The sequence below is a fragment of the Onychostoma macrolepis genome, chromosome 18, assembly GCF_012432095.1.
Source record: "Onychostoma macrolepis isolate SWU-2019 chromosome 18, ASM1243209v1, whole genome shotgun sequence".
Classification (NCBI taxonomy): domain Eukaryota; kingdom Metazoa; phylum Chordata; class Actinopteri; order Cypriniformes; family Cyprinidae; genus Onychostoma; species Onychostoma macrolepis.
The window spans coordinates 28379828-28395804 of NC_081172.1; the positions used below are offsets into that span (position 1 = coordinate 28379828).

The 15977-nt window shown below is 36.6% G+C and overlaps 1 protein-coding gene across 2 annotated transcripts; it reads right to left on the bottom strand.

Moving 5' to 3' along the window:
- Positions 1-1846: 1846 nt before the first annotated feature.
- treh (trehalase (brush-border membrane glycoprotein)) lies at positions 1847-15943 on the bottom strand. 2 transcript variants are annotated; one of them, XM_058750966.1, is made up of 15 exons: positions 15538-15943; positions 14997-15097; positions 14760-14907; positions 14413-14500; positions 14230-14330; positions 9788-9880; positions 9432-9548; positions 9199-9321; positions 8972-9021; positions 7953-8153; positions 6585-6802; positions 6040-6151; positions 4689-4801; positions 3843-3896; positions 1848-3411 (listed from the first exon to the last, which is right to left on the bottom strand). In XM_058750966.1, exons 1-15 carry the CDS (start codon positions 15615-15617, stop codon positions 3274-3276), a joined length of 1737 nt encoding a protein of 578 aa, XP_058606949.1. In that variant the 5' UTR covers positions 15618-15943; the 3' UTR covers positions 1848-3273. The 2 variants fall into 2 exon arrangements, with proteins under 2 accessions (XP_058606950.1, XP_058606949.1); XM_058750967.1 differs by lacking the exons at positions 14760-14907; positions 14997-15097 and having other exon boundaries at positions 1847-3411.
- Positions 15944-15977: the final 34 nt, after the last annotated feature.

Consider the following 15977-nt stretch of genomic DNA (forward strand, 5'->3'; position numbering starts at 1 on the left):
GTGAATGTATGAAATATAGGAAAATATTATTCGGCTATTTTTTTTTCTTTTGTCTTTTGGAAGCTACATTCAAAATCCACTTGGCTCAAAAATCTGTATATGTGCCCCCTCACTTTGAATGGGCACGAGGCCTCTGTTACAAACTATTAATAAGCAGCAAATTAGGAGTTTATTGAGAGAAAACCCTTAAGTAATATGCGTTCCTTTTTCTAAAGAGTTAGAAAGTATACTTCTAAGATTTTAAGTACACTACAAGTGCACATTCAATACAATTAAGCACACTTCCATTTCAAAGAGGGTGAATATGAGTCTTTTATGCTTTTGCTATCTATGATGAACACAAGGTCCTGTCACATAACAGTTGTTCCAGATACAAACCCTACAGCGCCTTGTTCCGTAACAAATATTAGACATGGCGAAGAAACGTTAGTCTAGTTTGGCCATTGTGTCTGTAATCTATAATATTCTGCACTGAACAGCCTACAATGGCTGATATCAAGGGCTTTGTTGTGTAAGAACAGCATGCGGCCATCTTTGATAAAAGGATCCATTTGGCAATCAAATACACACCAATATGATCAGACATGGTTTGAACTCACTACATTAAAGCATTATGGTGCCTCACAGGCAGCTCCATTCTTATTCACCCCACATATTGGGGATTCGTTACTCTAATAATGTTCCCACAAAGAAAAACTGTCCCCCTCCTCAGCTCCCTTTCCTCCCTTACAAACGGATCCGCCTCCTCTCAGCGCTCTGATTAGGTTTTCCTTGTGCTGAGACGCTCATAATGTGTGACTTATCACAATGAGCTGACTGAGCGAGCTGCCACAGACAACTAGTGCGTGGAAACGTAACACCAGCTGTCAGGATTCAGGATCCTCATTTAATAACATGGATATGGATACACTCTTATAATCTCATTGGCCTTCTGACCTCTGTAGTGGCATAAAATTCATTTTCAACTGGTTGTTATTAGCGTAGGTAGTTAAAGGAATTTCTGTGCCACTAGTGGCACCAAACGGAATTGTGAATATAATATGATTTCAGAAGAAAAACTTGGTGCTTGTTAGTGCAAATATGGCTGCCATGATGTTACTCTGTTGCTATGCTAATGCGAAGGTGTTCAGTGTCTGTGATGGCTGGCTAGTCCAAGTCGATCCCAACCAACTTCAACGTAAGTCTATGGGATATTTTTCACCCATTTAATTTTTCGTAATTTTGATGATATAAGGATAATGGTCTAATATAATGGCTAATATATATAATTTAATATATTACTTGCGAGATCATATTGTTTTCACTTCATGTTCACTTGTACAATTGTAATTCTGTTATACAAGTAAACAAACTAATACAAGTTCTGTCACGAAAACTGTTTAATATTTTATCCAATATATTCAAATATGAACAAAATTTTATGCCTCTCACGATTTAAAATACACAATACCAAAATAACGCAGACCGCCGACCTAGTAGGCAGCTCTGGAGAAGATGTTTCATGGCTTATCGAACTATCTGTGCAATTTCAATTCAGTGAGAATAAATAGGTAATGAGATAAATGAAAACACTTCAGCCACCGTTGTGTTCCCGCTGGTATGACGATGAGCAATCCCTGCAGAATCACAATCACTTCATCTTCACACTTTCTTCTGTTATTCTCGGAAGTGCTTTTCTTGATTAAAAAAAAACAACAACACTCTTGACAGGTCGGCCATTCTTCAGATCTGGCCTGTGGCCTTCACACACACTACCTAGAAGAAAAAGGTAACTAAAACCCAGCGACTACAAATGAAAGCAAATGTAAACCAACACACACACTTTCTCTAAAAATACACTTGCTCACACACACACACAGGCTGCGAGTCAAACAGAAACACTTTTAATGATCATACTCCACATACACAGCATGTGCAAAGTTCCGATCAGCAATAAGCCTTCTAATTGGATTAGAGCAAATTACCATTTGTAATGTCAGCTCAGTTTTAGTCATGATGATAATCTTCTGATCCTGCCACTGCAGAGACATTAATTACTACCTAAGACAATGAACCTGAAAAAAATCTAACATGGTCTATATTTTTCCATTGGATTATATCAGCTACATGTTCATATCACAGCCTTGCAGACTGAGTTATTATTTTACCGTTGTTACTTCTGGGTATATCTCATTAAAATATGCAGTCTTCAGGTGAGTGTAAAGCAAATTATAAAAAATACTATTGGTAAAAATGTACAATAAGGTCCCATTAGTTGAATTATCTGACCTTAATTTATCTGTCGACTTTATCTGGTCTAACCTCAGCTTAACATCTAAAAACTTGGCCCATTGTCTTATTCACTTCAAAGTCATTCATAGAGCATACATAACCCCTTACAAAAGATTCAAAATGAAACTACAACCAAATTTTAACTGCCACATATGTAATACTGCATCATCAGGTACTTTTCTTGTTCTATCGTCATTAATCTATGGACACATGTAAACCTGGTTTTATCCTCCTTACTACAAATTAATTGCTTTGCTAAACCAAGTTTGTGTTGTTTTAATGATGATTCTGGTCTCTGTATAAGCTTAATACAAAAGAGAATGTTGTTTGCTGGTTTTACAGCTGCAAAGACGACAATAACAAGAAGTGGTTTACACATGTGTGGAAAAACATATTGGATCCATAGCCTCCTGAAAATAGTGACTTGTGAATGTACAACAGCGCAAATTAATGGGGCCAAGCCCTCTACTATTGATGCTTGGCAGTGTTTTTCTTTTAACATACTTTATTATATAAAGGAATTACTTTTTTTTTTTTCTTCTTTCCCTCCCTCTCCCTCCCCCTTTTGACTGGACTCTTTAAAGTATTGATTATATGTCTGTTTTTTTTTTCTTCAAATGGATATGTTGTGTGTAAAAATTTTTTAAAAAGGTCCCATTAGTTAATGCATTAACTAAAATGAACAAAGACAAATTAATTTGTTACAGTGTTTATTCACTTTTGTTAACTGTATTAACTTAACATTTTAAGTTAATTAGATTAGTAAATACTTTTGAATATATTTTCAGCATTAGTTCATTTTAACTAATGTTAACAAATTGAACCTTATTGTAAAATGTCACTGTACTACTTTTTTGTGTTCCCTCTTACTTCCACCAAAAAAAAGCAAGCAAGCCAGACAGAAAGACTTTGATTGAATCATTTCAGCTTCAGTTGTTGAATGAAGATGTGGGATTTTCTAATTTTTCCACTGCTTCAGCCTCCAGACATCACGGATCAGGATCAGAACAGAGATTTTAGGATGGGATAGACGAGTCCAATCAGAACGCTGGCACTCAGGACACTCCCTCCAGAGCTCAGCCTATCACCGTACTGGTTAAGCAGCTGCAGGGCAGCCCCATTGGTCCATCCGAATCCCAACTATGAGGAACAAGATGGAGGGTTTGGGTTATCATTCACGCTCTCATAAACCCCGCAAGATGAGCCATTCGCCATAGTTTAATAGTTTAATTCAGTTTGGGTTCGGCAACAGCAGTACTAAAGCTTGCAATACTAATGTCAATGTCTGATATAAAGACTTTTCATGATACATCTTTTGAAATTTATTCTATGAACTTGGAAATTGGTGATCTGAGCTTCTATTAATTTGCCGTTCCTTCTCTAGACACTCTATTGGTCCTCAGGGTCCAAGAGAAAATGAGATTCTACATTTCAAGAATGGTTCTACTGGGCTGAAGAACTCTAATTTACCCCTAATTCCTCCAGAGATTAAAATGTCTCCGAAGCGCTGTGCCCAGCTCCGAAGCAGATTTATGAATTTGAATATGTAAATATGAACAGACCATTAATACCTGAACTTCATACTCGCCACCTCCTCCGGGCTTTCCATCACCGTTGACATCGTACTGTAACAAGGACATGGGGTGAGGAGAATTGCAGAGAAAAAGAGAGACAGACAGTGAGGAAGTTAAGTGAACACCAAGTCATAATAACTTTTATATATATAAGCAATATTTTATTTTTGTAAGTAGCATTTAAATTAAAAACGTCATTCATTTTCTCCATAGGGAAATCGATTTTTTAACTTTTAAAAATGTAAAGACAGAGCATCGAGGTTGTTAATCGATGGCATACGCTTTTGATGAAACCATGTGTTTGCATTATTTCAACTTAATCATATTTAACAACAAAATTTGTGGGGAAAAACTTCATTACCCATGATGCTGTGCAAAATTCAACCAATCAGAGTCACAGCCAGCACATCAAGCCAAAAAGCTTGCAGGGAACAGCCTCTCCGATAAAGCACCGTAAATAACGTCTCCCCACACTCTCATATACATTATGCATTAAAATATATTGTCTATAGATATAATGTGTGTGTGTATTTGCATATGAAGTCTTCATAAATGCATTTTTTGCAATAAGCTTAAAATATAAAAATAAAATAAAAAATTTAAAAGTGGGCGGCCACTAATGCAGTCTATGGTTTAATTTTTCTTGGTGACTGTGTTGTTTGTTCATCAGGAATTGACTGATTTCATGGTGATTTTTAACCTAATGCAGAAACTAATAAAGGTCCAGCTGTAGGATGGGGCTATATCCAAAATCGGACACTATTCCCTACATTACTCCACTAATATATCGATATATTGTGTGCGATTTCAGAGACAGCCTAGAGTGAATTCAGGGGACTTCACCTTCTCAAACATGGCCTCATATTTGATGTACGCCCTCCAGTTGGTCTGAATCCACCTTTGGGCCAAACTGAAGGCGAGCTCTTTAGCGTGGGCTGAATCGAGCCTGGAGAGACCTGCAAAGAAGTGATGGATGGGGTGAGAAGTGGGTGGGTGATTTAAATGGCAAATTCACCAACTACTGAGCATCATTAATCACATCTTAATAGTCACTTCCCAAACTCACAGACAAGATGTGACAGCAGGTAAATTGAATTTTGAAGGGAATAATGTGATTTAGTTCACACATTGAACAGACTGAAGATTCCTCAGGCGCACTGCTTCAAGTTATAACTGAAGTGGCTGATCTGCAAAATGTGTGTTTGATGCTCATGTATTACAGCCAGCCTGTGCCTTCAGTAAGCAGTAAACCGCTGTCAGAAGTTGGAAAAGAACCAAACTGTTATCGTCTATAGAATCACAATTTTTCATTTTTTCAGGCATGTTCTCTCCTAAACGTTTGGTTCCCAGTGGAACAAAAGGAAAAATAAAAATAAAAATGAAGCGAGCCAAATTTGGCAAATGGCAATAAAGTTACACAACATGCCCTCATTTTTCAAAAATTACAAACAAAACATGAAGTTAAAGAAAAAATGTAAACTGTACAATTGTAATGACATACTGTGTTGATTCACCACTATGTGTCTGAAGTAAAACATGATTACCACTGAACTTGAGAGCGATTTGTCTACCGGTTAACATTAACCAAAACCCTGCACATTCTCAGTACCGGAAGGGTGAAGTACATCCAGGCTTACAATTAGCCTGGATGTTGCAAAGCGTTCGGCCCAACAGATGTAGCTCTTTATTTAATACTTTCTGCTCTATTAATAGGTCAAAGAACTACACAGTCCACCCACTCTCATTACATAAGTCTACACATCACACTGCTGCTGGCTTTTCCATGAGAGTAAAAGTGTGAATCACAGTGATGCTAGCTTAAAATGTCTATTTGTAGCAATCAACGAAAGTCCATGGCTTGAAAAATAGTGACTGTCCTGAGATATTTGGACACTTTAAGCCTAGTTGATGTCATTTTCACCAAAATGGTGTCAAATTATCATAGAATACAGACAAATATACTGATGAATTATGCACAATGAGACTGAGAAGTAAATGAGGTCAATATAAGATTTTTATTTATATACAAGTATTATCAGCTCTAAATTTCTTCATGCACCTATACTGATATATAACAAACATTAACATTGTGACCTTCTGTAAAGCTGCTTTCGATCATTGTACATTGTGAATAGCACTATGCAAATATATATTATTTCAGTGGTGACTGTCGCAAGATCAAATGCCCACATACCCTCTATAATCATGTGCTGAAGAGGAGGCCAGGCGTTGGGCATGTCCCACTGCTGCCCGCTTTCACTAAGAGAGGTGGGAATCCCATTAGGATAGTCCAGACCTCCACTACCCTAAACAGAAGAAGAGAGAGAGAATGAATGACCAGAACGAGGAAAGGTTTGTGGAAAGCAGAAATATCGTGCAAAGAGTGCCATCTGCTGTTGAGCACGGAGTTTGCTTCGGGGAAATGCAACCTCCCACTGTTTGAGATCTCACTTTTTCCTGTGAAACCTAAAAATACTTTTCTCTTGTATTTACGACAAATTAATAAGGAGAAAAACTCGAGAGGTAATTTCTTTGTATCAAATATATTCCAATATTAATTTACTGTGGGGATGGACGGTCTTATTAAAGCAGCAATATGTCAGAGGTGAGACATCTAGAGCTTGTCTGCAGGAAGGAAGCATTGCATATTTTGTATAACGTCTAGGCTGCCTGCCTACGATATGACCCACTATAAAACATTGGTAATTAACATAAGGGTTTGTAAAGTGACAGGCTCACCGTCAAGTACTGCACAGCCTGATTGGCCATTTCTGGCTTAGAGTAACATTGTGCCCAGAGAGGCGCCAGGTTAGATGGGTAGAAGGACAGGTGCCGGGTCTCGTTCACCAGGCTGAAATCAAACCAGGCTCCTCTTTCTGCATCCCACAGTAGACTTTCAACCGCTTTAATTCTAGCAGAAAGTGCCTTCTCATATTCCACTGCCTTCTCTTCATTACCTACAGGAAAAGATGTCAGAGTGCTTTTAATATAACGCACAAACTACGCGGTTCATACTCTGCTGCCTCATTATCATACCTAAGGGAACTAAACAAGCATTTCTACCAAATATACACTACTACTGTTTAAATGTTTGGGGATCAGTACATTTTTTATACTTTTATTTATTAGCGAGGATACATCATATTTAACAAAAGTGAGAATAAACACTTTTACTGTACATTGTTAAACAATATTTATATTTCAAATAAATGCTGTTTTTTAAATGTTCTATTCATCATATAATTCTCAATAGATGTAAAGTGGATATATGTGTGTATGTGTATATATAGAGACGGAAGGGGGGGTTATTAAATAAATTTCTATTACATAAATGTCTAATTTCAGCACCCAGAGAAGACCGATGACCATCAGTCATCCTTTAGGCAGTAGCCTAATTAAGTTATTAAATTAAATGACATCAGCTGATTAGGTGAATACATTAACTAAAAGTGATAGCTGAATATTTGGACCATCAAACGAAGTATAATTTCCTCTGTGTGAAATCTTCTGCCTTAACTTAAATGCCAAGTGTTTTATCTTTCTAATTTACTGAGGTGATATTGCTGACTTGAAATTATTAAAATGACAAAAATAAATTACCAACAAAACGTGTTATATATGATGACTAACTATAAATGATTATTTACTAAAAAATGAGGAAGAAAAAGTCAGTGTGAAACAAAGATTGCAGGAAAAAGGGAAAATGGAAATGTTGAGAGTGCATTGCTTTGTTTAAAAGAGTGCACACTTCCGGGAATTAAAATCATTTACTCAGAATTCAAACTTAAAAAAATAAATAAATAAATAAAAAAAAGTTGACTGATATAGTTCACCAAACAGAAAAAAGGAGTAATTGTGGGTGATTTTATGACAAAGTTTATTGATAAGTTTGCTAGTTCTAATTCCAGATTTCAAATTTTGACAAAGGTTTAAACACATCCTTTATGATACAGTAATAACACAGTAAAGATAGGAGTAAATATAGGACAGGAAATGATAGGGAGAACACGTGAAATAGGGAAATTAGTTTGAATCGCGAAGTGAACTTGAATTAGCATTGTCTAGTAGTGTGTGTAAATACACAGAAGTGTGTTTTTACTCTTTTACCCAGAATCCTGTGGAAGGAGGACAGCAAACGCTCATTGCGGCACATAATGGCATTGAGGTCAGTAGGCAGGATAGAGCTTGTCTGTGTGTCGCTCAGGGTGCCGTTGTTTCTGCCTGTGCTGTCTATATACCAGCGAGAAGAGAAATCCCAGCCTGACTCTGCACCAGATGTCAGTTCTATCCAAAGTTTCTTCTGAGCCTCTGTAATAACAAACATATTCATATTCATGCACATAAACACAAAGAAAATACCTTTTAACATGACTCATTTAATGGTCTTGTGGTACATGTAAGCATCAGAATATTAAAAGGAACAGTTCACCCAAAATTAAAATTTGTTGAAAACGTATTCACCTTTATGCCATCCAAGATGTAGAGTTTGTTTCTTCATTGGAACAGATTTGGAGAAATTTGACATTACGTCACTTACTTGCAGTGAATGGGTGCCGTCAGATTGAGAGCACAAATAGCTGATAAAAACAACACTATAAATATCTTGTGAAGCAAAAAGCGGTGTTTGTAAGAAACAAATCCATCATTAAGGGATTTCAACTTTAAACTGTCACTTTTGACCAAAATACCAGTCCTTCATCCAGTGAAAAAGTCCATACCCTGCTGTACTTGCACATCAAAACATATTTGTTTTAGAACAGGGTTTTTGTTTTTTATGGATAGAGGACTTTAGCCAAGAGCAACAGTATGAAATCAAAAATCAAAAACTTTTCGCTTTACATGACATTAATTGATGGACTTCAGTCATGTGACCTTTTTATCAGCTGTTTTTACTTACATTCTGACGGCACCCATTCACTGCATAGGATCAATTGGTGAGAAAGTGATGCAATGCTAAATTTTGCCAAATCTGGTCTGAGGAAGAAACAAACTCATCTACATTTTGAATGACCTGAGGGTGAATACATTTTCAGCACATTTTCATTTTTGGGCGAACTACTCCTTTAATAGGTAAAAGGAGTCAAAATATTTGCATTTTGGCCTCAATAGAGCACCTAGATTCCTACCTACTGACAGGCCCTCAGCCAGTTCTACATCATCACTGTACGACTCGGGTCTGCAAAGAGTCACAGATTTAAATACTGGAATGCATCCAGATGTGTTACTTTATTACAGTATTGAGAATCACAGTAATACGAATGAAACTTAAGATTTCTTGGTGCAAAATTCATTTTGCGTTTGGTGGTGACCCTGACATGTTCTTAAAATGCACAGTGTTAATGAATTGTCTCACCTCGGCCTGTCCACCGGTACACTATATCGATTCAGGATGTGAGTCAGTCCACTCTTCACCACAGCAAGGGAGCGATTCTGCATCCAAAAGCTGTACTCTGTTTCCAGTGCTGGCAAAACCTGCCTAAACACACAGAGAGCACATGCAGTGCAGAAGTGTTGTTCAGAGCGGTTCAGCGCAACACCTCAATATTCAACAAACCTGCGGGAGGGCAGTTTAGTCAGAAAGGTTACCTGAGGAATTCTTTGTCTCCGGTGACCTCATAGAAGCTCTCCACCATTAGCGGAAGGAAGGGAGGCTGACTACGCCGCTCGTAATACACCCGACCACCGTTTGGGACAAGGCCGTATCTGAATGGAAGAGAAGCAAAACAGTGAGTGTTTTACTTGGGTTTTTTTGTATTATTAAAAGAAAAAGCTTGTGCATTTCTAAGTTAAATATTATGAACTGAAGCAATCATACTTAGTTCAACATTATAAAAAAAATGCAGATTATGTGAAGGTGAATAAACAATGATTTTCATTTAATCATTTATGAGTCAAATATCTGTTATTTAATGTAATGTGAAAATCAAGAGAAATAAGTGCACCTTTCCAACAGGTACACAAAGTTCAGAATCATTCCTCGAGCTGTCTCTGTCATCTCTGACAAAAGGAGACCATTTATTACCCAATATGAGTCCCTGAAGAAAAAAAAAAAAAAAAACACCATTATTACAATTTCTAAAGATAATATGTGGGTTTTGCAGAACTATTCATGATGATGCTATTGTGTCGTGGGTAGTTGTCAGGGTGCTGCTATGTTTATTAAAGTCACCATGAAATCAGATTTGACAATATTGATCATATTTATCCGTGCATGATGTGTGCGCCAGCATGAGGGCTGGCTGTGGACATACACTGACACTTAGTGGTGTGGATGCAGCATTACGTATAAGTTGTCAATTAACAATGCCAATGTAGAAATTCACTGTAAGCTACTAACAGCCATGATTAATATATATTTCATGAGTAAAACTGTCCAATAACAGCATGTATGTTGTTTTTGGGCATGTTTGGGAAAGTCTTTGTAAAGTATTATAAATCATGAACCAAGCCACGCAGCCATGGGATGAATCACAACTATTTATTTGAAGCTAAAAATATTACAAAATCAGACAACAAAAGAAAAAAAAAAAAGGAATGTAGAACACAATGCATTATTGTGAAATATAAAGCTACTTGTTGATTACACCAATAGAAACAATATATTTTAAGTTTATCCCGAAATATGAAACACACACACACACATACATACATATGTATACACACACATACAGTTTTGGGAAGGTTACTTTACTTATTACATTTTGAAAAGGTAACTTCCAGTGTAAGTATTATTTGAATTACTTTATTAAAATAATGTAACATTACATTTGATTACATTTCAAAATTTCTAACGAATGTTTTTAACTGTTAATCATTTTCAAATATTTAAACCAGGCAGACTAATAACTCTCAGACTTTGCCACATTTTCATAAGTAACTGTAATTTAATTACATGTTTGTTTGCAAAATATGACCAAAGGCGGCTGTGAAAATTAATCTGCATTGTTAATCCTTTTGATCTTTTATTTAAAAAAAAATTCACAAAAATCTGACCTTTCATTGGATAATAAGAATTTAAAATGGGGGAAATATCATTATGAAATAAATGTTTTTCTCAAATACACGTTGGACACAATTACTGGCACCCCTAGAAATTCTTATGAGTAAAATATCTCTGAAGTATATTCCCATTCATATTCACAATTTTGAGCACTCCAGGGTGATTATGAACATGAAATTATCCAGCCATGGCTTCCTGTTTCACAGAAATATAAATAGGAGGGAAAACAAAGCCCAAATTCCCTTAATCATCCATCACAATGAGAAAAACAAAGAATAGATTTCTGATTTATCAGAAATCAGATAGTTATCAGACACGACTGGAACTTCAAATGGGTCTGGCTTCTATGGTCAGATGAAACTAAAAAATGAGCTTTTTAGCAGCAAACACTCAAGATGGGTTTGGTGAACACAGGGATAAAAAGTACCCCATGTGTACAATGAAATATACTGCTGTATTTTTGATGTTGTGGGCCTATATTTCTGCTGGAGGTCCTGGACATCTTGTTTAGACACATGGCATCATGGATTCTATCAAATACCAACAGATAAAAAATCAATAAGTGACTGACTCTGTTAGAAATCTTATAATGGGCCATGTTTGGATCTTCCAACCGTACAATAATCCAAACACAAACCTCTAAAACAACACAAAACCGGGTCACTGAGCACAAAACCAAGCTTCTGCTGGCCATTCCAGTCCTCTGACCTGAACCCTGTAGAAAATGAGTGAACTGAAGAGAAGAAGCAACAGGGAGCTGTGAATCTAAAGGGTCTGGAGTGATTCTGGATGAAGGAATGGTCTCTGATCTCTTGTCAGGTGTCTGTAACCTCATCAGGCATTATAGGAGAACATTTAGAGCTGTTAAACTGGCAAATGGAGGTTTCAAAAAGTATTGAATAAAAGGGTGCCGTTAATTGTGGCCAATGTGTATTAGAGAAAAACATTTCATAATGATATTCCTCCCCCCATTTTAAATTTTTATTATCCAATGAAAGGTTAGATCAAAAGGATTAACAATGCAGATTCATTTTCACAGCCTCCTCTGACCATATTCACCAAGGTTGCCGATATTTTTGGCCACGACTGTACATGCAAATACATGTAAATATTTTCAAAATGTGCTGCGTGTGTGTATAATATATATACACACACACACAATAAATATCCACAATACACACATTATGTAAACAAAAACTTATTTTGGATACGATTAATCGCAATTAATTGTTTGATAACACTAATATATACACACACATATACATTATATATATATATATACACAGGGGTTAAAGCAAAAAAAATATTTTAACTGAAAATTTTTCCTCGGCCAAACCCCGATCCACAGCCATACCTGTCACACACCCAGTTTAAGAGCCGTGTTTTTCTTCTTGTAATTAGGAGCGCTTGTCCTCCTAATTTAAAAAATTTAGGAGCACCTTCTAATCAATAATAAAAAATTCTGATAAAAAAAAAAATTAGCCTTCTTAATACGAGGTGACATTTGACAAAGTGATTTACAGGGGAATTTTCTTTTTACTTTTGTAAATGCATTTTTCTAATTTTATTAAATGTATGCAGTGTTTTCCTCTAGGATTTTTTCCAGCTGTGGTGGCAGGACTATTTCACATGGACCACGTCCCCTCCCCACCCAAGAATCACCTGCACTCAGAATTGAATTTATATTAACTAAAAAAAGTAGTATGTCTTTGAATAATTTAGTAAATAATAAAATAATAACAAATAAATTAATGACAATCAATAGCACAAACAAAAATAACAAGATACAAATTAAATTATCAGTACTTATTTTTTCAGTTAGGTCTAACTATAATCTATTCAACTGTAAAATAACACTGGATAGTCTTCACTGTATAATGAAAGACAGCAGCAGGTTTATTTAGGCTGCTGTCTCTTTAAGACCTCATGCACAGATCTAATGTGTTACACATGGCTCTGTGCTTACTTTTCTTTTTAGGAGCTTTGTCCTCCTAATTTAATTAGGAGCAGCTTCTGATCAATAATCAATTCTTATTAAAAATAGCCTTGCTAATTCGAGGTGACATTTGACTCAAAGTGATTTACAGGGCATTTTCTTTTTTGCAATGGCATCATTTTCATCTGTCAAATTTAAAAAAAAAATTGTGTTTATAAGCTTTTTAAAATTTCTATAAAAAAAAAAATTATAAGTAGAATAAGACAAATAAGTTACCAATTATATGAAATTAGTATTAATAAGAAATTAATTTGTACTACAGAGGTGGCACAGAAGAACACAAAAGTGGCTTGTAGGTATACATTTTCAGACGTTTAATGAGGCTCAGAGATGGCATGAGTACAATTAAATTCATAAATTCATGTGGAGATTAATGTTTTAAATATACAATTTTGAATACAGAACTTAAATGATTTAAATAACTGAAATTATACAGTAACCCCTGTTTGCTTTTAGAGATGCGCATCGGCTCAGCTGTTACTTTATTTAGAACTATTTTCGTTGATGATATAGAGCTGTTGTATTAAATCAATATCACTTTTGCAAACTACCTTAATTATTATTAAAAGCTGTCACTCTCCTTATCGCGATCTGTGCACATAGATGAGAGCGTGCGAGTGATTTATCAAGACTTTAAAGCAGGTGCAAATGTGATACATTCCGTCGGAACCTGCGGGAATGAGTAGAATGATTATTACCATCCCGCGCCGAAATTCAAGTTCTGCTCTGCTCTCCGATAATAACCCGACTGTGAATGATGCGAGCGGCGTTACTGTATACACCTCGTCTTTCCCTAATTTAAGACCTATTCAAACTAAAATTAAGAAATGTATTACACTATTTGAGAAATGTAAGCCTATTTACGGCCTTAAAATTATGAAAAGTGCATTTAAGACATTAAAGACAGGCGGGAACCCTGCAAATGACGGAAAACCGTCGTAGACTCGCTGCAATTAACGGAAATCCGTCGTAGCGACGGAGAACTTTAATCCCTGTATATACACACATACTCTAAGAAAATGCTGGGTTAAATACAACCCAGTGCTGGGTAAAATATGGACGAACCCAGCGATTGGGGAGTTTAAACATTTAACCCAACTGTTGGTTGAAAACAACCCAGTGTCTGTCCATCCGTCTAGTATTTACTTCTTGGGAGTGGCCAGTCCCTGATTGGTTGAACTTTCTGCCCAGCATCATGGGTAATGTGGCTTTTACCATTAATTCCACGTTTAAGCATGACCATTTTAAAAATGATTTGAAATAATGAAGACAGATTTCAACAACACCTCTATAGGCTTCAACAAAAACTCACAACAGGTCTGTCTTTAAAGGTTTACGGTTATGTTTGTTTGTCTGTATGTATGTATGTGATAAAGGGAGAGACTAACCAGTAATAGAGTTCCCTAAAGCGGCCACCAGGCACAACGACTGGGTGTGGGGTGTACATCTGCGAGTACAGCTCTGGGTGGTCTCTGACATCATCACGGATCTGCACAGCCAAGTATATAGTAAGAAGATAAATATTAGTTAGCGATACACAGTCCCATACATTAATGAAAACCAACATTTACCTTTCGGCCAAGGGACTTCCATAAACTATGCAGTTCTTCAGACCAACTGCGATATTTTGAGTCAGACACCCTGGACAAGAATTTTGGTCTATGGAAGAGGGAACAAAGATGGTTGTGGTTTCATTAACATTCAAATTTAAATGAATCATTCACCCAGAAATGAAAATTTTGTTATGATTTACACACCCTCAGGTCATACAGTTCCAGTATGGCTTTTTTGGAACACTTGTGTACCACTGTCAAAGTAAAGTAATTCCAGTTTAGAATCAACATGATGGAATTTTCATTTTTGGGTGAACCATCCTCATACTATCCTGCCAAGACAACTCCACTCAAAATGTTCTTACTTTGAATGCCAGTCTGGAGGAGTCCACTGCTCAAACTCCTTACCCGGCTCTTCAAAGTATGTTCGCAGGAACCTCAGTAGCTCTGAGGATGGGACGGTCTTGTTTGGGAACCCTGAGCTCAGATTGGCAAAAGCCTCCACAACGACCTCTACGGGTAAGTAGGGAAATAGCAGAGAGTACAGGAAATCACAGGCCTAGAGCTATTCAGATGGGCATCAGAACAAATGCTTGACTCACCAGGAGCTATAGTCAACTTCATATCTACAAAGTACTTGTCATCATCAAACAGTTTCGCCATCTGGACCTGTCTCAGGACTTCTCCAGTGCAGTAGATCTGACTGGTGGCAACAAACATGTCAGGTATCTGATGCACAGAATAACAGGGCAGTTTGTTTGTCTGCCCACTTCTTATCTGGCACTCACAGGTTAAGCTCATAAAACCAAGATCAATAACTTTCTACTGCTCTTCTTTGATGAAGGTTCAAAGCTCAGCTTCTCTGCATTCTGCACTCCACCTGCTTTATCATTGACTCAAAGTTCAGCCATAATGAGAATACCATCTGGTGGCTGTTGAAGTCTTTCATAATACGGTGAGGACCATCTTCAAAGCTCATATTTCATAAAGAAATTCACAAATCATTTCACGTAACCCAATGACAAAAAGACAGATTTGAAGATGCATTCATCTCAAAGTAATAATCTCAATAATAAATATAGCCATCTCAATGGATAATTCAGAAAAGCTGCCTTGATCAAGAAGGTACTTGTGGGAACTAACCTGTCACAAGGTGTCAGGAGCGTGTCCCCAGATGAGAAGAGACGAATGAATGAAAAGATCACCAGAATTCGCAAATGCATCTTGGTGAGCTAAATTATTGGTAGTCGGTAGAAATGAAGTCAGTGAACGGTTTCCTGAGTTTTAAAACTCTGAACCCTGTTTATCAATGATCAGGGGAGGGGTCAGTTTAAAATCATACCACAGCCATTAATCAGTTTCAACATAGCATAAGACTAGCCTGCACTTAGCTGTCAGATATCAGTACATGTACTGTTATTAGCAACAGCATGTAGCATGGTGTTATGCAAGTATTTAGGGCAAAATGTAAACTAAAAATACCGACATCTAGTGAAACAAAGTGGTATTGGATACTGAGTTTTAGAGACTAATAAAATACTGTACTGTTACTTGAAGTGGTCTTACAAGTGTAAACCTTCACA

What these genes read in the sequence shown, in the direction of transcription:
- treh (XM_058750966.1), bottom strand. Translation starts at nt 15,617, where the DNA reads ATGCATTTGCGAATTCTGGTGATCTTTTCATTCATTCGTCTCTTCTCA. An exon ending in CCTCCAGACTGGCATTCAAA is followed by an intron (nt 14,501 to 14,759) that starts GTAAGAACATTT and finishes CCTCTTCCATAG; the next exon opens with ACCAAAATTCTTGTCCAGGG. An exon ending in CTCCTTCCACAGGATTCTGG is followed by an intron (nt 6,803 to 7,952) that starts GTAAAAGAGTAA and finishes CTTTTCCTGTAG; the next exon opens with GTAATGAAGAGAAGGCAGTG.